This window comes from Lampetra planeri, chromosome 33, assembly GCF_965212315.1.
Source record: "Lampetra planeri chromosome 33, kcLamPlan1.2.h2, whole genome shotgun sequence".
In the NCBI taxonomy this organism is placed as follows: domain Eukaryota; kingdom Metazoa; phylum Chordata; class Hyperoartia; order Petromyzontiformes; family Petromyzontidae; genus Lampetra; species Lampetra planeri.
The window spans coordinates 7,894,741-7,919,156 of record NC_136139.1 but is presented as its reverse complement, the minus strand read 5'-3'; the positions used below and the strand labels follow the sequence as shown (position 1 = coordinate 7,919,156).

The following is a 24,416-nucleotide window of genomic DNA, read 5'->3' as shown; positions in this document are numbered from 1 at the left end:
ACCACAGCCATTTGTTTGGCTTGGTGTGTGGAGGTTGGTGGGTGGGTTGCGGACCCACCGTGACCCCCGCGAAGGGGGGCCGGTGTGCGGTAAATGGCGATAGGCGCAGCTGGGTACTGCCTGGCGGCACCGGGATGTCCCTGATCCGGCGGAGTCCCCGAGCTTAGGGCACAGCGGCTCCCCGTCAGCACCGCCACCGCCACCGCTGCGGCCATCCACAGCCGCCAGCCCAAGCGCGAGGCCGATTCCGTGAGACACTGGCACCCCATGGCTTCTGCGGGGACCCTAGCGGCAAGTCAGAGCCCGGCCGGCCTGCTAAGCTGCATTGCTCTGTCTCTCTCTCTCCGTGCGTCCGGTTAGCGTTGGGCTCTGGGTGCCTCTGTTCGAATGTCGACGGTCACTGTCATCAACGACTTCTGTTCTCCTGCTCGATTTAGAGAAACCTCCACCCTTCCACCCCCACACACAAAATTGTGGGCGATCGCGTTTTGTCTTGGGTTGTAATTTCAGGAAGAGAAGATTAATTAATTGCGGCGGTGAACAAAATCCATAACTATCCACACAAAAACAAGCAATTTTCTCTTTTTTTTCCCCCCACACAAGAAAATAAGAAATCTCGTAACAAAACGGTTAACGGGTATATCGAGACTGGGAACAAAATCCCACCGTGGACAGAGGCGGCGATTTTTTTTTTGCCTCTACGCGCAAAATCTTGAAACTCTGAGCGGCATGGCTCGACTATCCGACACAAATTCTGCCCCTAAAACGCGGAAATTGCATCGAAAAGCTGCGCTCCGAACCGCGCAGTTTCCCCACTCGACCGCCGAAAACGTTGTCAGGCGAGCCCTGGAATGTGAGCCGAAGTGAAGCGATTCCAACGAGCGGCGCTATGCAAATGGAGGGTTCGCTGAGCAGCGGAACACTCAGGACCAACGAAGCCGTGCGAAAGGAGCAGACGATTCCAAGCGAGGGAGGGCGGAGAGGTTGGGGGGGGGGGTGGAGGAGGGACAGGGCTTGGGAAGTACCACCGATAACCGTGGCTCATATCACACTTAATTGCATTGTGCCGGTGAATAGACGCCTGTTTGTGTTTTCGCCGATATTAACACGTTCATTCATGTTTTGTCCTCGGGTCACATCCTGTCACCCTGTAGCGCTATTTGAAAACAACCGTTGGCTTTTTCATCTGAAGGGATTGCCTTTCCCACTGCTCTTGTGCTTCATTAATATATGATGGCCCGTGGGAGGCTGACGAGATCGAAATTCGTATATTAGAGATTTCCTGAAACACTGGAAGATTATAAATAACACTTTAGGTGGATGACATATACACCGCCAGTTAGTGTTTGATACAGTGCTTAAATTAAAACATATTTTCATTTAATATTTTGATATTACTGCTGCATACCCACGAGCAATGTCACATTATTAGCGTTTTCCTTTTATATAAGCATCTCAACTATGCCTGCGTTGTGAAATGAGCATGCTTTATGAACAGAATTGTCTTGTTTTCTTACAAACTGCATGCTACATTATTTTGTATTTCTGTGCCGTATATACTTCAACCACATCTCTTCAGTGGCTGCTGCTCGATTGTAGCACCGTAATTTTTAATATTATTAAAAAGACCCGTTACTTTGACTTAGTCTCCCCAACTCTTCCCTTTAACCCCAAACCAATCCCCCGAAAAGCACGCTTTTGAATTCACCTTATTTCATTATATGTTGACATTCATGTACTGTATTTGCCACATCCTGTCACTCTCGTACGTCGACAAGAGAATGTGCAACTGTTACAAGCGCTCCTTTCTTCTACGATGATTCATTTGCGCACGGCACATTAATCCGATGTGAAATTGATAATGTGCGTTAATTGGCGTTGCTCTTTGCCATTGCAAAGCGTTTGCTGAACGCGCCGTTACCGTGCGCGTTGGAAAATGCATCTCGGCGTCGTCACAAAACAATGAGCCGTACGCGCGGATTTATCGCTGCACGGAATATAAAGCTCGTGAAAGCAATGCATCTACGATGTTGACTGCAGTGGTAATGTCTGCGGGACCAATAATAGGTACACTAAGATTCCTTGCCAACGCAACCCTGCAAAGAAGAGCTGGCTTATACCTACGCCTGTGGCTTTTGGGGGCCCAGCCTAAAATAGCTTTCAAGCGAGCACTGACAACCCCGTCTCGTGGGAATGATCACTTTGGTACACAGCCCTCAATGTACTCTCGCACGGAGAGTTTACGCTTACAATTAAAGCCATTAATCAAAAACATCTGGCTCATTGTATCCTCTGTGTAAATGTATGTGGATCAATACTCTTTGGTTCTTTCGGCAAAGTCACGGAGGTAGAGTCACGTATGTTGATCAAACATTTTAAAGTTTTATCTCCCACATATTAGTGAGACAACATTGTTTTTATGAAGCAATGCACGGGCCCGTGACATCACGTTGTGACGATTGGCACACACCGTTAACATAAACTAAACCGGTTATGACAAGCGGGGGGGGGGATATAAAGACAGGGAACGAACCCGCTGCCCCAAACCAGATGAGTTGCCACCGAAAAGGTTAAGGGTAGTTTATTTAAGTATGGGAGAAGAGATGACAAGGGTGTGATATAACCAAAACACGGTTACATTTTTGTATCTATTTACATAAACGCACGGAACCCCTTTGTTGACGAGTAAAAAGAAAGTTAAAAATAATACAATCGCATCCGAGCGTCGGCCTTATGACCTATTTGAAAATCAAGTGTTTTGATGCTGGCCTCGGAACATTTTGAAACCATCACCACGTGGCTACTCGCAAATCATCCCAGGGAACATTTCTACGTGCCTCATTGGTACCACGGAAAGCGGCATCCTATGTTAGTGAAGTGCCAATCAATTCCCCTTGGACCTCTACGACCAGAATAGAATGGGGGGGGGGGAAACACTGTTTAACATCATTACACAAAGATTCAACTCCCACCAAAAAAACACGTGTTCTACGTCACGGCCACCTCCAGTGATATTAAAGTTTCTCGCGGCTTGTGGTCTGAATATAAAAGCCAGCAGAGTAGCCAATTAATTTATATAAAAGCCTATAATTGTTCTAAGGTCACCGGCTAAAACTTGCAAATAGCTATGCAAACATGCTTAATTGCCACCGCAAATGCATCTAATGCTCGCTCTAACAAATAAAAGAGCAGGAAACCGTATTTAAAATAAAAAAACCTCCATCCCTTTATACACTCTCTCATGTCCCCTGTCTCTCTCAGATGGACTTTTACGCACAAGTGCTGGTTTTAAAAAGGCGGTTCACATAATAGCCGTGCATTACGTATTTACGGAAATTATACAGAGTGACAACAAGGGGTGAGGTGGCGACGTGCATCAGTGTTTATATGCAAGGCATGTCCGACAGCATGTATTAATAGTAGTAGGCAACCGATTTTTATATATCCAGCTCGCATTAATCAAATATTTTTTAAAGAAAAAAGGAAACGATACCATTATATTTCAAAAAGCCTTCTGGTAATGTGCGTGGATTCGATTATCGGTGGGGAAAGTTTAAGTTAGTTTGCAAATGGAAGGCACCATATGCTTTGCTGTCACCAAGAAAGGTTAAACAAATCAGGAATGGGTGTCAGTTTTGGAAAAGGGAAACGATTATGAGGAAAGTGCGGGTACTCACACCAAACCGAGTAAACACTTTGTAGGCAACTAAATTCCACGTGATCAGACTCGACAAGACGGCGCTTATCCTGAAAACCATTACCAGCGAGCCCATACAATGTATGCTCATACCTTGGCACTCACGGTATTCGGCAGAATTATTCGAACAGGACACAAAAACTTACCTGATTTGCCATATTCAAGGCCCAAAACACTGTAATAGAATGAACTTTACGAGTATATTCTGTACATGACTTTGCCAACAAAGGCTGAGACTGAACTGGGACTATGCTTTCTTTTAAAGGCAAGCAATGGGTTAAGGTTTCATGACACAAACTCTCAATAATATTGCTCAATTCCTTACGCCACTTCAAGCAAGTGAAACACAGTAGTCCAAAGAAGATATCCTTGAACATACCTGACCTGACATTGCACAGTCCTTTCCCAATTAGACACATGAAATATAATCCTTCTGCAAGCACATGGCAACAGCAAGTACTGCAGCTGAAAGCTATCTTTTTTTATGAATCATATCAGCATTGCGAGCAATATTCTTATTTTTTATTATTGCTTTTGTTGCTGCGGTGCATGAATACATTTATTGCCAGAGCAACGTGAGAAATGTACGTTTCCCGCAAAGTACTAAGAAGCAACTCACAAACCCGTACGTCTCCATATATTTTAAGGTGTTAAGTTTACTGCACGCTAAAACTTGCATATGTTTCGTTTACGCGAGGCTTCTACAAATTGTGATTTGGAGGATTTGAGTGGCTGTAAAAATCCATATCAAAATCAATTTGCTGCAGTTGTATTTATTTACCTCTCCAGTTTCATCGCTGGTGGCGTTGGTGCCCTGCACAAACAAGAGTGATAATAACAATAATAATTGAAAACTTTAACCAAAGCTCTCAAATGTTCAACCTTCCTTTAACCGATAATGGAGCATTTTTACAGTAAAACGTATGACTGCTTACATTATTCATGTCCGAATCAATTCGACACTGTTAAATGGTTAGCTATAAGCAGTATTGTTTGGCATACATGGTGGAAGTCATTAAATATTTACGACGATGCAACAACCAGGTTGCTTTCCTCGTATTGATGGGAGTTTTGCAATGCCACAACCGAGGTGTAGGTGTCAACAGAATACAAAGTGTTGCAATCTTCTGCATGGAATCCATCTGCATGGGGCCAGAGAGAGTGGGATGCCAACACTGGCGAACACGAAGGCAATCTCCCCCGTGTAGCCTTAACAGGCTGTTTGGGCAAGTGCTGTTAGCGAGCACCTATGAAGACTGGCATGGCACACGAGGGGGTGGGTGGCCAGCACCACAGCCGGCCGCCATTGTCTCCCTCGTGGCGATGTTTACACACCGCACCAGGAACTCCTTTATTCCTGAGTCGACCGAGGAGAGGCCAAGGACCAGTTCAGATATTCGCTACTGTTATTGGTTTTGAGCGGGAATCAAACTCGGGTCGCCTGGTTCGTAGTGCAGCATGCTAGTCACTGTGCCACCGCTCCCCACCAGCGAAGACACACACGCAAATATCCATCCCATGTTCAAACAGCCACATCATGAAAATGTATAAAAATGCCATCTTCTGAGACAACTTGCCAGCGTGGAGGAGGCCAAAATACCATGCAGTGGAGGCCCTTCTACCAGCAGTGGTATGCACAAACAAATTCGCGGCTGCACATTTACCTTTTTATACAGCCTGAGAGCATGACAATATAATGTTTTGCGCTAACGGCCCATGGTGGTTAATACCAATAACATCTATTAAACCAGCGTATTGTGTAAAATTCTCCGGATTGCCTTTACGAACAGATAAATCGCTAAAATGTCTTGCTCACGTTACTGCTGGCAGAAGGGACGCTTCTAAAGGGAGCTCCAGAGAAACCCCCCCAGAGGGTATTTTGACAGTCTCCCATACAGCAATGATTTCCCAATAATTCCCACCACACGGCGGAGGAATCAGATGTGATTTTATGACGTGACAAGTGGACATACATTGTTTATGAGACCCTTTGGGAATTTTCCACAACCATGTAAATGTTTGTGCAAATTGCCAAAGCTTAAATTCGGTTAAAATCATGCCATCACGTACTTTCATGATAGCCAGCTTATATCTCTAACCCCCCCCCCCGCCCGCCAAAAAAAATATCAGCTCCGAGAAGTCGGCATTTTCAGTTATGGACACAGCGGGAGTTCCAATTCATGCCGGTGCTGAGGACACCAGTGGGAATTATGGTTCCTTGTGCATGACGGAGCCGTGAATTGTGAATTTACAATGCCTTAGTGCCCATGGAAACGGGCTGACAGAACACTCACAGGTGTATTGCTGGAATAACAGGAAGGACACATCTGCCAGAGACCCCTCCCCGTCCGTAGGAATGGCTTACTCAAGCATGACAGAGCATCTTCAAACTGATCTGCAATCCGCCATACTTTTTTTATTTGACATCTCACAATAAACTGGATTCGAAGCTTTCGTGACTGCAGGAATTACTCTTTGGTTCTTTCGGTAAAGTCACGTAGAAAATAAAATAATAATAGAATACGACGTTTCGATTTCTGTTTGGTTTTCTAATTCATTCTTACCTGATGACGGTTTCTTGTGTTGCAATCGAAACGTCGTAAGAATTCATTAGAAAACCAAACATAGTAAACTAAGCTTGCTATTTTTGGTTTTCTAATTCATTCTTACCTGAAGACGGTTGCTTGCGTTGCAATTGAAATGTCGTATTCTATTATTATTTTATTTTCTATGTGACTTTACCGAAAGAACCAAAAAGTAAACTCAGAATAAAGTAAAAGGTATACACAGAAGTGGCTCCAGTGTTCAACAAGATGTAATTGCAATGCCCGACAATAAAATAATTTTACTCATAAGTTTCGCAATCTTGTCTCGAATGCAGAATTAGCAATTATGCCATACCAGTGTAAACTGACAACAATAACCAATGAACGGTTGACTGCTGCCTCGTACGGCAAAAGAAAAGGCAAATATAATGAACAAGAAAATTTGAATATTATTAAAAGGTTGAAACGGTAAAGGCACAACACCCCTGCCATGTCTGGCTCACGACACTACTGGCAAAAGGGCCTCCACCAAAGAGCCCCTGTGGCGGTTACTTTTGGGCGACTCTTCCCCATTGGCCTGGTGCCTTGGAAGAGGTGGGAATACCCACACTTGAACCCAACACACGTGATCTGCTTATCAACAAACAATGTTATGGGACCTCCTTTGCCAGTACCAAAATATGATAATAGGTTTTTCCCCTTTTTTCTGGCAACAAAACAGATGTCGAGATGTTAAAACACCAAACTGAAACCTTTTACAAGGAATCATTTCTGCATTAACCACAATGCTTGTGGTCAGAATGCAAACAAAAAACATACTCTGACAATATATGCATTGTCCTTGAAACTGATTGGTCCACACCAGACAGCTTTTTTTTAGCCTCGTCTCAAACGGTGTTAGACCAGAGGACGCCAAAAGGCGTACGTTCGCATTCTGACCACAAGCATTGTGGTTAATGCAGACATGATTCATTATAAAAGGTTTCAGTTTGGTGTTTTAACATCTTAACACAGCTGTTTTGTTGCCAGAAAAAAGGGGAAAAACCAACTAACAATGGTGTACCCATTTGTACCGTGGAGTGGACGGAGACGGAGGGTGGGGGGGGGTAAGAAACTTCCACCAATGTTTCCATTGCCGCGCCAAGAGATCGAGCCACCGACCTCTGAATTGCGAGTCCAGTGTGCTGACAATTGCACCCTAGCAGCATTCCTCATTGTGGAAAATATCAACGTCTGCAGTCAATAAAATAAGTACTGTAATACTCATACGTTATTTTTATGCTGCATTTACAGCCTACTGTGGTACATCAAGCAAAATTGTATTGGCATTGACATAAATATTTAGATCTTCCACTGCCAAAATTCTTAAAAACAAAATTCTCCTCGAAATAGCGCATGGCCCAATATCACGAGTAGCTGAAATGAGTTTCAATGGATTGCAATCCTATCCTTTTTTCTGCTGCTGATAGAATCACTGAAGTATATGGTAGACAGGCATGGCCATTTAAAAAAAAGACGTGAAAATGCATTTTACAGTAATAATCATAATTGATTATTCGAATCAGGCGTAGTAATTGGTTACTGGAACCGGGCATAGTGGGAAGATGACATTCCGAGCTGCTCAAACTCAACATTCATGAGTAAAGTAAGTGAAAATGTATGGGGTAAAAAAAATGCCATAAACAAACAAGTACTTCCTCGGAAGGCCTCCGAACCAACATCTGTACGGTAGATTTAGATTTTCTAATTATGACATTTTAACAATGTAAACATAACAAGTCGATAAATACGCAAGCATGCACTAGAATGTGAAAAGCAACATCTATTTTCGGAGCTCAGACCAACACAAAGATGTGTGTGTGGTGTGTGTTTGTAACATAATTTTCCATACAATGGCAAGCCCTGCAGGCAGCACTTGCAGATTTTTTCTTTAACCCACTGCATTTCAGCAATAACAACAACATAACAAATTCACTCATGGACAAACACTCCTGCAAGAAAATTATAAGTCACAGAAGAAGAAAAAAACAATATTCATACAGGCTTAGTGCGGCCTGGAAGCGTATTATTAAGCAATACATCTTACAATTACTATTCCTTATAGAGGAAACATATGAATTAACTGATTACTAAGCTCTTATATAATTACAATACCCCCCCCTCCTCCGCCTCTGATCTCTGCACCTGATTGGGTTCAGTGATGACGTCGTGCTGCTGCTCGATTTAAGACCGGAAGCACGTGGGTTGCTTCACTATTCTGACAAATCGCCCGATGATGCTGGATGTAATTACCAGCGAAACGTCGTATTCAAATTGTAAATGTCGTGGCTTTACTCTCCAACACACCGGTGGGCTGAAGTAGTAACTAATTGGCTTTTTGTTTACGTGACAAATCCCTTACTAACTCGCTGTGTTGGGTGGTGGAGGGTCACGACACATACTTACACGATCTAACCCAAAAACCTTTATTATGAATATGTATAACATTAACGCCGATATACCTTCAAACTTTTCAATGAAAGCCTATCGGTAAAAAAAAAACGGTGACAGTTTATTCACCCGTGAGTGCAATTTTAATTTAAACACAAATTTTTTCTTTCTCCCCACTAATAATGCTGATGAATAAACAAGAGGCGCATCATATTCGACGCGTGATGTGAAACTTCCCAAAGACACACTTGTACTGCTTAAATGGGTTGGCCGGTTGACGGAGCCCACTAATATGCTGTCACGGCAAGTCACAGTCACATAGTGGCAAGTCGCAGTCACATCGTGACTTGTCTTTCGATTGAAAATTAGAGACATGCCACAGTGCCACAGAGCAAAGTTACACACAAACTCTCCCCTGAAAGCCCTCTCATGGCCAGCGGACTTTGACAATGGCCATCAGCTATTGCACGGCAATTAAGATAGAGATATGTCATAATCCACTGCCTGTCAGTTGCTCGCATTTGCTTAAAGCTATTTAGATTTTGACCAAGGACGAGAGGATCACAATTGCACTTCTTCAAAAAAGTGTTGATTTTTTTTTGCATCGTGAAAAAAGGTTGAGTTGATTTTACTCATTCCTTGCGTGTTGTAAAAAATGTGGGTTACAACGAAGCGTCGTTCAGTTTATTACATCAACGATGATGTTCACGGCATAGGCATCGAGCTATGAGTGTCAAAACAGATTATTTTAGAGTTGTTTACTCTTTGTAAGGTGTGGTTACTCCTACCTCTTTCAAGATGAATCGCTGCGTGGAGGAGTAGGTCAACTAACATCTATAGGGGCTAATTAGAGAGACCCTTCTTGTAGAGGCACTTGCACCAGTTGTGTGTTGCGAGCAATTTCAGAGATGCACCTTTACCTTTTTTACCGTGTGCGCAAAAAAGATTCACGTTACCACTGCGGTCACAAGAGGCAGTATTACTCGCCACAACAAAGGAGAAACGCAAAAGCCTTGAATCGTGACCAAAAATCCTGCCAAGTCGTTGAATTGTGAGTACAATTAATTGATGCAGGCCAACAATACCAAGGATTGGCCACAAGACACTGCTTTCAGGAATGTAGGCCAACATTCTGCATCGCGCACTTTCAGATGCGCTTCTGCCTTTGTCTGGAACAGTGTTCCTTCCGATATTAAGAAGCCATTGGGAGCTATGCACTTTTAAGTCTAGATTGAAAACTCATTTCTTTAGAAATGCTTTTTATGTTAAGTTTATGGTCCTTCCACCCGCACCTCCAATTAGCGGGGTATTTTAGTTTAACTAGTTACCCGCTAGTTAAAATGAAATACATACACAAACTTAATATGATGATGAATTATAGAAAACAAAAAACTATTTCCAGAAGAGCGATGCCAAAACGCTAAATTAGGGACCTGAATGTCAGCAACTGTATTTACATCATATAATTAATGTAACTGAAGCATTATTTTAAAAAATATTCAAATCGACAAAAACACACAAGAGATGTCTCTTACAATTGCACTTCACGTCACTTCTTGGCAGCTACACGAGTGCCATGTCACAATCGAACGCGACATCACCGTTGCCTTCAAGAGCCAGAGATTTAAAACATTACAACAAAAGTCCCATTAATCCCCGATTACAAAAGCGATTTTGAAAGATGCTATTTTTTGATTGATGACCTCAAGGTTAAAGTATATAGAGGATTTAACTCAGAGAAGGGCTGTTTGGATGATGGTTGCTTAAAAAAAATCATACTTAAAGCTAAAAATTTACATGTACTGGAATGGCCAGGATTTTAAAAAAAAATTGAAGCAGTGCTCATCTGTTAAGAGCCAAGAGCCAGTGGTGGAAATTCTCCATTCCTATGGCAGGGGCAAGCCCCATCCATAGGACAACCACTGTTGACTTCCCCACAAAGCGGCACTTATTTTATTGACCTCGGATGGATGATGGGCTGAAACGTACATCTGGATGTCTGATTTTAATGTAAACTAAATGCCTCTCCTCACCCTGGTGTTTAGATATTTGGAACGTTTTCTCAGAGCCTCATACCCATGCAAGATCTTGAACTGCAAAGTCCCTCCATGTACTTGCAACACTCCTCAATTGATTTTAGCCTGTGCTTTCAACAGCACTTAAGAATGCATGCGATAGACTGCACAACACCTTAACATATTCAAATATGCTGTAGTCTCAAACTCAATTCAACACGCTTACAGCAAGGCAACGCTAATATTGAGTAATTACATGAAAAATGCAATAACATTCATAATTTACAGGCTTCCCCATGCCGTTTTTGGTCATGCGAGTTGTATGACCGTTACTTCAGTATGCCGGTCGGTTAAGGGCGAGGGAGCCGATGATCAGTTAAAAATATAATTTGCCGCCAATGTTAGCCATGGTTGGGAATCAAACTACAATAAATGGGTTCATAGCACAGCCTGGTAACCAGCGCACCACTGATCCCCCTACATAGACTAATTAAGACACATTAAATTATGTATCCAAATAAACAGAACTATTTTTTTGGCAATTTAGCCATGAAAAAAACCACCTTTCTAAATACCATTCAATTGCCTCTGGATTAGCGGGCATATGTTCGGCTAAGCCTGCATGCTGTCTGGAGGATGGAAAGACTGTTTTCTCGGCACTGACATTGCCACAGATCACATGAGCCTTGGCTGCCTGTGGCACTGCAGATAAAATTATTCTCTGCGTATCCCTGGTTTGCTGCCTTATATTTCTGCACTCGCTTCCCTCCAAAAAGGAGATTCCAGTTTGCCAGTCTACTGGCTAAACCTTTTAATGCAAGGTCATCGTGGCCGCCTTGCAGATACTAGGCCAGAGGGAACTAACACCATCACTCTGCCATGTGTTTCAGCAGATAACGGACAACGCGTCTGGAGAGAAAAAAATAAATACAATGGACGGGCAGATATGATGGATTACTGTGGCAGGCGATGCTGCTTAAATAGCCCTGCAAGAAATAAAATCCAATATGGAAAGCAACACTGAGCATTATATGGGTAAATCGAGAGTAAATGGCAGCTAAGAAATATCACTAAGTGCACAATATGCTTTCACCTTTTCACCTTGCGAGCCTGTTTTTAATTGCTGTATTGAGCATCGCAGTGTGATGCTGTCAGTAAGTTATTGGAGAACAGTATTTCCTGGTGGCTTTTTCCCCCTTCTTCTTAGGAATACTTCTAAGTGGCCAAGGTCACGCAACAGTAAATTGCAAATTTGAGTCAATCTCATAAAATTATATGTGGGTGAGTGTAACAGCGATACAGAGTTCATGAATTGCCTTTTTATTTATTCAATCAATTTGCTTCTAAAATCCAGTGTTATAACGTCCATGAAATTTCGAATTAGTGTTCCATTATCAAGCGTACTATATTTGTTTAATACAACGTTCACCGCTGAGCCAAGCCACGACCGGAAGAAGGCCTCCCTATGCACATGCCATGGAGATTGTTTGACCAAACTTTCACCTTGCCGATCGTTGCAGGTTGGTGAAGGGGAGAGCGGCTTCAAGACTGATTCAGATATCACCACTTGCATTAGCCTTGGCTAGGTAATGAACCCAGGTCACCAGTTATTAGCGGTACATGAACCAACACGCCACCACTCCACCAAATGCATGATACGCCAACCAGTGTTCAACAATCGTGCAGCAGGTCTTCAACAATGAAAACCTAAAACAAAAAATAACAATTGACTAAAGTACTGCATACCTGTTAGGATCTTAAAAAAATATGTATCTTAATAAGTATTTTAAGAATATAACTGTGCCAATATGTACAATAACTAACACTGCATTGGACATTGTGCCACTTATAAATGCCTGAGCAATTCTTGTATGGCAGTGGTGCACAGAGACACCCTGTCAAGGTGATTGTAAGACTAGCAAGATAGGCTTGGTAATGGGTTTTCTTTCCACCAAGTAGAACACATTTATACAAAATGTCATTATTGTTATAAACTTATTTATTAAATAAGCATAAATGGTTACAGAAAGAAGCATTTTTTTACGTCAGTTTATTCTGCTGGTATAAATAAAACACTCGCTTTTGTTAGCATACGTAGGTTTATTTCATAAACAACACAAAGTCTATATTTTTTTATATGAGCGGAGCGGTGGGGCAGTGGTTAGCACTCTGCCACTATGAACCCGAGGACCTGAATTCACCTCCTATACACGGCTAACATCAGAGGTGAATTATATCTGAACCAGCTTTGGATGCCCACTTCACCAATCCACACTCGGAAGTGTGGTGAAGTGTGGTTAAACAACCCCCACAAACGACTGCCCACAGCATGGGGAGGCCTTTTAACCAGAGGCAGATAGACAACAGCAGTGTTCGCTAAGCCATCAATGGGCCGTTTTGAACGTCCCTCCAGGTGCTGTGATCCATCGCCCAGATCCAGACCTCCCGCACAAAGGCCTGGTCCACATGGTCGAGCGTGACGATCCATGAGCGGCACCGGGTAGAGCGTGGGCGTCCCTTTGGGTGGTGGAGCGCGCGTACCTTCGAGTTTTGTTGCGGATCTATTTTCGACACTCGACCGCAGGGCAATGCGAGCCGGAACGTCTGGTTGAAGACGAAGCTACACGCCCAAATTCATAATCGGAATATTTATTGACACTGGAGGAATCCGATGAGCTATAAAGCTCCTTTTCACAGATGTCCAGTCGTTACAACAACAAATACAAAAACATAACAGGGGAGCAAATTACAAGAAAGGTAAACAAATCACCCAAATATACAAATACCAGAAAAAAGGCCACTGAGGTATTCACTTATTTTTCAAAATCGACTTGGCCACAAATGATAGGCCAAGATGATGGTGCCGACACCGATAGACAATGGCGTCAAATTATTTCATTATATATCTGGATACTGAATTGTCTAATCAACAGCTACAGTTCCCGAGTGAATTTCGATTTAAAGCTTTCGTGACTGCAGGGATTCATCTTCTTGGTTATTTCGGTAAAGTCACGTAGAATGGAAATAATAAAATAATAAAAATAAAACATAATAAAATAATTCTCATGACGTTTCGGCCACAACGCAAGCAGCCGTCTTCAGGTGGATAGCAGGTCTGTCGAGTAGACAGAGTCGGCTGCTTGCGTTGTGGCCGAAACGTCGTGAGAATTATTTTATTATGTTTTAATTTTTTTTATTTTATTATTTCCATTCTACGTGACTTTACCGAAAGAACCAAGAAGAAGTTCCCGAGCGGTTTCTGAATGTCCTGAGTTTTTATAGTTCAAAACCTTTACGCGGACGACATGAAATGGGAGCGTTTCACAAAAGCGGGGGGCACTTTGTGATTTGTAAACGGGTAACCGATCAGCACTCCTGGCTTCGTACAGTGCACAAGAAGTTCAACATACGTACATACAACCATCACAATGCCTCCCTCCGCCCTCCTTCCTCCGCCCTTCCTCACAACACTCATCCCCGCTCACCTTACCCTCCCACCTTGAACCTCTCCCTCCCTCCTGCTTTCTCCCACTCCTCGTCACCCGCCTACAGTTTCGCATTGCCCCCCCCACCCCCGTTCCCTCCCAACGGCGGTCAATTCTGGCAAATCTCAATCACAACCTCTGCTGATCGCGAACCACGGAGGGGGCGGATAGAGGGGGGACCGTGCCCGGTGGAGTGACGACATGAGTTTGCGGAGGGGACAATTGTTTCAATTTAAAGCTTTCGTGACTGCAGGGATGAGTTAATGAGTTAATGATGACGTCACCCTGCTGCTGCTCTATATAAGAACGGGAGACACAGCAGAGCCTCACCATTCTGGCGAATTGCCCGATGATGCTGGATGCAATTACCAGCGAAACGTCGTACTCAAATTGTAAATGTTGTGGCTTCAACACACCGGTGGGCTAAAGCAGTGAGCTATTTGTCTTTTGTCAACGTGACACATTTTTACTGATTGGCCGTGTCGGGTGGTGGAGGGTTACGACACATTTATAAATAACGCGATCTAAACCCAAAAACGTTGATTATGAAGGGATTCATCTTCTTGGTTTTTTCGGTAAAGTCACGTAGAAGGGAAGTAATAAAATAAGAAAAATATAAAAATAATAAAATAATTCTCACGACGTTTCGGCTACAACGCAAGCAGCCGTCTTCAGGTGAAGAATGAGACACTGCCAAGCTAGGAGCTTATATATAAGCTGGGTTGGAGATGGAAGAAGAGCGCCTTAACAAAAGAATGTGCATAACAAGATGAATTTAACATATTCATATGCACATTCTTTTGTTAAGGCGCTCTTCTTCCACCTCCAACCCAGCTTATATATAAGCTCCTAGTTTGGCAGTGTCTCATTCTTCACCTGAAGACGGCTGCTTGTGTTGTAGCCAAAACGTCGTGAGAATTATTTTATTATGTTTTATTTTTATTATTTTATTACTTCCCTTCTACGTGACTTTACCGAAAAAACCAAGAAGAAGGGGACAATTGTGATTATTACCGTCAGACAAACGCCAAAAGTGACCTTTACATCGGCTCTCATTGAACACCTTTACAATCTGTTACAGCGATTTAATTCCATTCGGACATAATTACTTGTATGCCTCCCCCATTGCCTTAATGAAGTGATATAATTCGAGGATCTCATATCCAAACGGATATTCACAGAGGAGAGAGCAGCGTTCTCTGCGCAGGTTTTAACGATGAAAATAAGCACAATGAGTTTGATCAGTTTGACGGATTTTTTTTCTTTGGGTGAAAACTCACGCTTACAAAAGCCTTCTTTAAATTGGGTGATTTCTGCAAGAGTAAAATTATTTTGAATTTTAACCTTTTCTGTAAATGGAAAAAAGGTTTATGTATTTCATGTCATAACTGCGAATGCAAAACATATGGAGGTTTTAAAAAGATAATGAAGGTTAAAATATAGTTAAGGATTATATAACGTACTAATAGTAATTAAATTCATATTTTAAGAAAATTGTATGGATACCACCATATGGTAAAATTCTCAATGTTTCCAAAGCAGAATAGACCGAGAGACAGAGTATTTGCATAATCTAATGAGCTTTTGCATGAGAAATGTATGGTCCTTTCATGTCCTATTCTATATCTAAATGGATTATTTGTTCTCGGCATAGTCGTACATTGCCTTTGGCCAAAGCTGAAACTTTTTACGAAAAAAAAAATGTGAATACCAAGAAGATGCTTAAGCTGACCCCAAGGTAATCGATTTCACAATGCAATTTGAACGCGATTTTTTGTACTATTTAATTTAGTGAAGTAGATAAGCACATTAATCGTTACTTTCTTTATGAGGTAAAGGTGGTAAAGGTGGTAAGGGTACTCTTCCATTCTGGTCAGATCTCCTGGAAGAGATAACAGCACCCAAACTTTACCCCCTTCCCCCGCCGCCTGCTCATTTACACTGCAGGGTGAAAATAAGCCGGTGGATTAAGCGGCGATATTAGGAATACACATCCAGTGTGATAGCAATAATTATGTTATTATGTTTTGTTGCTATGTTGTGCGATATATAGGTAGGTTCTACATTCAAATGCAATGTTTTTTTGTTTGATTTGAAATTAGGAATGCACATTCAGTGTAATAACCATAATTATGTTATTATGTTTCCTAGCTATGTTGTGTCATATACAGGTCGGCTCTACATTCAAATGCAATGCTCTTTTGTTGAATTTGAACCAACAAATAAATATACATATACTACGTGGCCTACTTATAGCCAAAGAGAAGACTGTCAAGAAGCACCAATGTGTACATTTCATCCTAAGCAAGTGTGGAAATAAGTCATCCGATTTGCACAAACAGAAGGCAATGCCAATTTAAAGCATCTACCGAACCGATTGCCAGAAAGCCCCATTTGAAAAGAGTCAGCATTCTGCAGCATTCCCAGCTACACCACAGAGGGGGCATTTTGCAGCAATTTCTGTGCAAGAGAAAATCTCAAGAGACACCGACTGTTGGGACAATCGCTGTTAACGAGTAGCACCTATGAAGGCCGACACAACACGAGGGGGTGGGTGACCAACACCACGCCCGGCCGCCTTTGGTGATGTTTACACACCACATCAGGTACTCATTTGAGGTTGAGTCGACCTCGGAGAGGCCCAGGGCTGGTTCAGATATTCGTCACTGGTGTTGGCTGTGAGCAATCATTTAACTCAGGTCGCCGGGCTCATAGCGCAGAGCGCTAACCACGACACTAGCGCTCCCCAAAAAAGACAAAGATCCCCCCGTATAGCCTTAACAGACTGTTGAGGCAAGTGCTACGAAAATATCACTGGGGTGTATGTGTTCACCTGGACATTCTGCATAAGCACTGCCACAAACTAGGCAGTGTGGATACGGAACATGGCTGTGAACCGCCCATGTTATATATCTTTGGTTCAATTGTGCAGCCAATTTGTGCTGCACACACTGTTGTTGGCTGTGCTGCACACAATTGCCTGCCGGACGCCGTTGATGAGTGTGGATTTGCATCTTTGTGGTCTCAGTGTCCGCGAGTCCGAATGCAAGCTCTTCCCAAGTCTACGTTCTGCGGTGACAACGTTCACAAACCACGCTTTCAGAAACTACCGTCATCAGACTTGATCAATCCCAAGCCGTCGCCATCCCTCAATATCCAATGCGATGCAACAAAGCAAGCAGCGCACCCACACACGAGTCACTCTCGTCGCTCCATATTCCTAGGCACGTTCGCTCCATTTACTACCACTCAGTAGCGATTCCCACCCATCAGCCATCTCTCCTTTTAGCGACGCGTCCAGCCAAATACTGATTATTATTATTATACACATAAAACATATAAATCACAATGAATTACAGTGCTTCGTCAATACATTGCTGGATGAAGACCTCTTCACGTTGTGTCAGCTATGGGGCTGTTTGACCATACTTAACCATGCTGGTTGGTGTTCAGTTAAGACATCACTCACCACTGACGTTTGCAGTATGCAAAATCGCCGTGCCACCACCCAACTCAATATAAATAAACACCGCGACATCATTTCGATGTATGAAGAAGTGTCCCAACTGTGTGCCCACAGACTGTGGCGCCCATCAGAAACACGGACAAACGCTGCAGACTATGAAGATGCATGGAGGTGCGTTCTTCATGGCAAAGGCACGTGAGAGAGAACGTGGCTGATGGCGATGCTAATGGTGAACAGCGGACTGTGTGCATGAAGAGGCGTTGTTTAAAATAATTATTGCAGAAGGGGACAGAGGGAAAGGGACAAGGCTATGACAGCATAGCCTATGTGCAATTGAACACAACTGCCGTGAACAGAGCAGCATGTTGTTATATAATAGCAAGAGTTGGGCAAAATGCAAGTGTTGAGATCAAAGGATGTATAATTATTGATAATTACTGACGTTTCCAAGGGGGAAAGGCATTTGGTAAATTATAGCGTTATTACGATCAAATTGGTGTATATCTATGAAGTGCACTATACTTAAAAGAGTCACAGGTTAAGTATGTTTTCACAACCTGACTGAACTCCACATGGCAAGTCTTTTAAGTTTCCAACTCAAATTTTAATTGCAGGCCGTATATATGTTGCGTAATAAGCTTGCATAAAGACCTCCATTGTTCAAACATGTTGATCAATGGATTATGCTTGATTTTAGCATCCTACAAGTGACATAACGGTAATTACACATTAATTATTAAAATGCATTGTATGTTTTGTCAAGCCCTTTAAAAAAAAAGTCTTATCACATTAGCTTTGCCCTAACAATTATTTAGCATTGGAACAAAACAATGAGCCGTGTTTTGTGTTTGAGATAACCTTACAAATGGGTCCATTTACATCGCTCTGCCGAATAATACCACGAATGCAACGCAGGTGCCTCCACTCTGTGTCCCAGGGCATTTCTCGTACTTAATCACAACTTCATTTTGAGCAGAATATCCCCGAAAAATAACACTCACCGTATTTATAACAGTTCCATTACATTGTTCGGAAACTTGGCATCCCATTATGCATACCATTCAAATAAGATTAAATTATCAGCATTGCATTGCTAGATTAAACACAGACCACCCATGATTCAGATTTGAGTTCATGTAATTAAACAGCAAAACTTTACAAAGACTGGACTATACTCATCATTTATAATACTGCCAGAGATGTTGACCAGAAATAGGTCATTGTTACCAATGATGCGGGGAAATAAAACAATTAGGAGTCAATATATTTACACATCACAAACCAATGATCATGTAAGGCTTAACCCCTGCTGCCGTGATGATTTGTGACAACCTGAGGTCACGATTAATCTATTATATAAGCAGAACTGAATTCTGTGTCTCCACATATTAAGATGAATATTTTTAGTGCATCAGCATCTACGCGCAACAAAGTCCAGAGTTTAAGCAAGCAAAGTCTGGACATTGTTTTACCTTCTGGGTCCCATTGCCAGAGTCAGGCGTATTGAAACAAATTCTGCTGCATTACCAGATGTTACTGGCAAGAGAACTACATGTTGGTGGTACTTATTTTGTAAACCCTATAGAGATGATGGGCTGAGTTAACCCCCCAAATCAGAATTTGAATTCAAGACATTCCAATTGCAAAGCCGCTCACTATTCTACATGGCGAGCAGAGAAAAGACCAACTGTAACGTGGACGATATACGAAATTATAGTATTGATGCACATACGCATCAAATATACAAAAATTCACAAGTACAACAATGAACTTGAAATGCACCTTTTTCTCCATACAGATCGTATCTGTTGGTCGTCAAAAAGGCAGTGTTGATGCAGTGGTTGACACGGGCTCATTACTTGCTGCTGACAAACAGCTGTAATCTGAAAACGTTGCTATCTGGTCGTGGTTCCATTACCACAGCCCTTATCTCCTCCAATAGACATCACGTGGACTTTCCGTTTTCACAGCGACATAAAAAATGGGTTTTTACCAGCAAATTCAATTATCGTGTAATAACAGGAGAGGCGCACCTCCATTACTTTTCCACAGCGAGGGTTGTCTGCCAGTGAGGGCGATGCATGAAGACGGCAGAAGAGGCACTGCGCTGGTTTACGCCTCGACTGAAGAAGCGCCGAGTATCACTTTGAGTGAAGCCAAGGCGTAATGAATTGCTGTTATGTTATTTTCAACCCCGAGCGTGCCATATCTCATCGGATTTCAGAAGCCAAGGAGGGCTGAGCCCGGTGGATACTTGGATGGGTGATCATTAGTGCCATACCAGGTGTTGAAGGCATGAGACTGTGAGGTTTTCTTAGAGGTGGAAGTACATACACAACGATACTGTACATAATGACGATTATGTATTGGGTCTTGTTCGTGGATTGAATCTATCTGTGAGGAGTGTGGAGTGTTATTCTCTCATTTATATTTCATTATTTTCTGGGTACTCTGGTTTCCTCCCTAATGAAGCCAGACACTCATGAATAAGGTTGGCCTAACATCTCTCCATATATAAAATAATCATATATAATCATCATCAATGCAGGTCCCTCATGGATATGAATCTTAAGACTCAGTGAAGGTTTCCTGAGTAATTAATTGACATTAAATAATTTGCATTTACTGGATGAATACCTGGGATTATTACATGCATGCATGCATGAATACATTGCCCATTTGAATGAGAGGAAAAATAAGATGCAACAATAAATACAAAATTGTATAATGATGAAAATATATAGCCCGCATTGTCATGGTCGGTCCTGTACAACATTTAAACGTAAATGTTTTGACCTTGATGATTAAATTCGCCTGCAGGCATTTGAGGGTAAACAAATGCCTACAGCCACTCAGAGTTAATGTCGAATGAAACATGTCAGATGACATTTCAAGGTTCATTTCATGTGTAGTTGCAATATTTTGCATATAAAATGACATTTCTATACTTCAAATGCACAGTTTTCATTTGTACTTTGGAGCGCTACATTTATGCAAATATTGAAATTATAACAGATAATTAAGCAAAAGCCTGATACATTTTTCATGAGTATTGTGCATGCGTGGACATGGGCATTTAAGCATTAGCCACAGCGTCAAATTCCTACAAATACAAGGCGAGATCTTGTACCCAACACTCAAAACCATGGGATTCCACTCACAGGAGTGCGAGGCAATTTGGACCCTTTCCCTCATCCGCTGTGCTTTAATCACCTGCTTTACATATGGCCCACATATTGCCCAATGGAGTAGAGCGATGGGTAGGCAGTTGACACACTGCGCTGTGAACCCAGTGACCTGTGTTTGATTCCCAGCGTTTGATTTCCTGCCACGGCTAACATCAGTAAAGGACATCCCCTCGCTGCCCACCCTCACTAACCCCCGTGTTCACCAGCGTGGTGAAGTCTAGTCAAACAACCCCCATGACAGACGTGACATTGGGACGTCTTCTTCCAGCTGTAGATTGCCAAAAGTCCGTGAATTACACATATAGTTATTATTGGCCATGTTCAATCCACTGCTAGATGCTGGATGAAGACCTCCACAAGCTGCCACCATCTCTCACGATCCTATGATGTAATAATCCACCCAGAACCGGAACGTAAACTGAATTCATTGCTCCGTCTCCTTTTATCTATGTAACTGCCCGTTTGAAACAGTGGTTATCAGACTGGTCTGTGGGAGGCTCTCACTCTGCGCATAGATATGAACATAATTACATAATGCCACATGCTGTCAGTTGCTGCTTCGCATTAACGCCGGTTAGCCACGGATGAATGTGAGCATCACCTGCCGGATTCCTGAACTTGACACATCTGCACCACTTAGCCATTAATTCTATGGACATATCCTCAAAAAAGCCATGACAGGTGAGGACATGTATGCTACTTTGTCATTGGTTAGAGGTCACACATTTGAATAATTACGTGATCTTAATTGAATGGCCTATATTTCACAGGTAAGGGCCCACTTAAAATCATTACATCTTACGAAAGTGCAGACGTTGCTAAGTGGTGTTGCTTAGTGGAAAACGGGTTGATGCTTCATTAAAGCAATATGAATGAAAGACAGTGGCCTACAGATGTGAATGAGTGTGAAGTGTGTCATGTGCAATTTAATGCATTTGATGCTTTTATTAATTCCTTCAATAACCTATCATAGTGCTTCAGACAGCAAAACTACTGGCTCTGTTTATGTTGACTCAGCGTCAAGACAAATATCCGCTAGGCTATCCTAGAACCCATCTATCATGTCGTATCTTGACGCATTCTGAAGATACAAGGTTAATATTACTGGCAAGGCAAAACGATTTTCACATTCCACGGATGGCCGATGCGCTGGGAAAAAAAGACTCAGTAAACCAATGATGAAGCATGGCATTTGATCAAATTGAATTAGAAGCTCCCAAAACCCCTACTGAATTAAACGCCTTGCAACGTTTGAAAGAAAATGTTACAAAAATTACTCTGGCCGAGACGTAAAAGAGAAAAAACATTGAAATCAATTAGCATTACGGGCATCGTTAATTTGCAAACATTATTCCATCGGTGGTTGAGACACTGAGACGCTGAGTTGAACCCAAGTTGGACCACGAGTGGCTCAGCGAGCGAGCGAAGTGGCCCGCAATCTGGAAGGTTGTGGAGCTTTACATCCTCATTGGGGGTTGACTCAGCCCATCAAGTCGACAGTGCTCTGGCTATGATGGAGCGACTTGCCCCATCGGAAGAATATGGAATTTCCACGACTGGTTCGGAGCTGTAAACAGGGGATTGAGGACGGCATTAACATCATGGGACCTCCCCTTTGCCAGTACTAAAATATGATAATAGGTTTTTACCCTTTTGTCTGGCAACAAAACAAGTGTTAAGATGTTAAAACACCAAACTGAAACCTTTTGCAAGGAATCATGTCTGCATTAACCACAATGCTTGTGGTCAGAATGCAAACAAAAAACATACTCTGATAATATATGCATTGTCCTTGAAACTGATTGGTCCACATCAGAGACAGCTTTCTTTTGAGCCTCGTCTCAAACAACAATAATGTTTATTTAAGCAAAAAAAAAGAATCACCGACTGTTTTTTTACCACAATGTATCATTTAACAAGGCTGCTTTTGTATACTTTACAGTATACAACAACAGTAATATATTCTCGACCCCAAAAGAATCGTAAGGGATCACTTCAAGACCTGAAAGGCTAAAGACAGTTTTGATAGAAATGAAACTTAAGAGTATTTTAACCAACTGTCCTGCTGATAATGTGACCCGAGTCAGATGCTGGAGTTACCCGAAGATCAAAAGAAATGTCGACCGCACGAATGGTGCACTGGATAGAGAGTAAAAACTGAGTTTGAAAACTGTAGGGCAAAAAAAGTGATAAAAAAACCCCAGCAAGACAAGAAATAACAAGACTAGAGAAGATTAAATAAAAACGAGTGCGATGGTTCGGACACGTGACAAGAGTGGACTTGGAAGGGATACCACATACGGCGGCGATACAAGCCAAAGCACGAGGAATCGAGAGAAGAATAATGAAGACGTGTCGGAGGGAGAGACACGATTAAGAATGACAACACAAAGGTGTCAAGATGAATGCAGCCGTGAAGCTGGTAAGGTAAAAGGTAGAGAGCCCTGCAATTTTTTGCTCATGCCAACGCTGGCGGAAGTGCCTCCACTCGCGGAGAAGGCCTGGAGAGCCCCACAAGACTGTATTTGACCTATTCTTAGGTTGTTTCGGTAAAGTCACGTAGGTAAAAAATTAAAATTAATAAAAGTAAAATAAAAAAATATAAATAAAATAAAAATCACGACTATCGTGCTATGACGGTTCCACCTGAAGACGGAAGCTTGTGTTGCCTCCGAAACGTCGTGATTTTTATTTTATTATTTTTAATTTATTTTACTTTTATTAATTTTAATTACCTACGTGACTTTACCGAAGAAACATAAGAATATGAATCCTTGCAGTCACGAAAGCTTCAAATCTAGAATGTATTTGACCTCCTCTTGTTCGCTGGCCAAGACGTCTTGGAAAAGGTGGGAGAACCTGAACTTTAACCCACCATGCCTGACCCGTCGATGGGCTGACTGTTTGGTGCACACACTTAGACTGCTGGGTGGACACAGGTGGCGATTTAAGACACTTAGAATTTAGTCCATGTTCACTGGCCATGGAGTGTGGGACGCTTAAAGTTTTTTATTCTCCAAGAATGCATCGTGGTGAATCTTTTTGCACGTTAACTTTCGCTGCTGGAGGTTTTGCGTCTACACGTGTTCGTGTTTGTTTGCACAATGTTTTGTAGTATTAATTCTGCTTGTTGAATCGTTAAAATGTTGTGGTTACCATTCCTGTACCCCCCCTCAACCTCTCTGTCCCTCCTTCTCCCTGTGCCCAATCTCGTCTTCGATCATTCTCCCTCCTTGCACCCCTCCACTGGAATCATGTTCATCTGTACATGAAGTAATCTCCCTCCTTAACCTCCTCCCATTCTTCTGTTGAAGGCTCACCTCTTCTCCATTGCCCATTCCCTTCCTCTTCCCTCCCGTTGCCCCTTCACTCATTGCCGTCCCTCCCCTGCCCTTTCGTGACTCTCATGTGACCCTCATCGTGGTCATTCCTCGGCCCTTGCATGCCCCTTGCCATCTAAATCACTCTTATTTGTGTTGCAGCTTCTTCAACTATCTTGAACTATGTAAGACAAGCTTCTTCAACTATGTAAAGAGCGCCTTGAGCTAAGGTGCTCTTTAAATGTAAAATAAGATAAGATACCGACAAT

General features: G+C 42.4%; 1 protein-coding gene across 3 annotated transcripts in view; it reads right to left on the bottom strand.

The window, feature by feature from the left end:
* The window catches only part of LOC144729733 (neurexin-1-like), a 379,724-nt gene that overhangs the window by 141,117 nt on the left and 214,191 nt on the right, over positions 1–24,416 (bottom strand). The window contains exon 1 of one of the 3 annotated variants that reach the window (XM_078610193.1): positions 59–571. The exons of the other annotated variants lie outside the window; for them this stretch is intronic. Within the exon in view, the coding sequence (XP_078466319.1) occupies positions 59–269 (211 nt within the window). The 5' untranslated portion in view covers positions 270–571. Of the gene's footprint in view, positions 1–58; positions 572–24,416 lie in introns of those variants that run through there. 3 annotated transcript variants of the gene reach the window in all.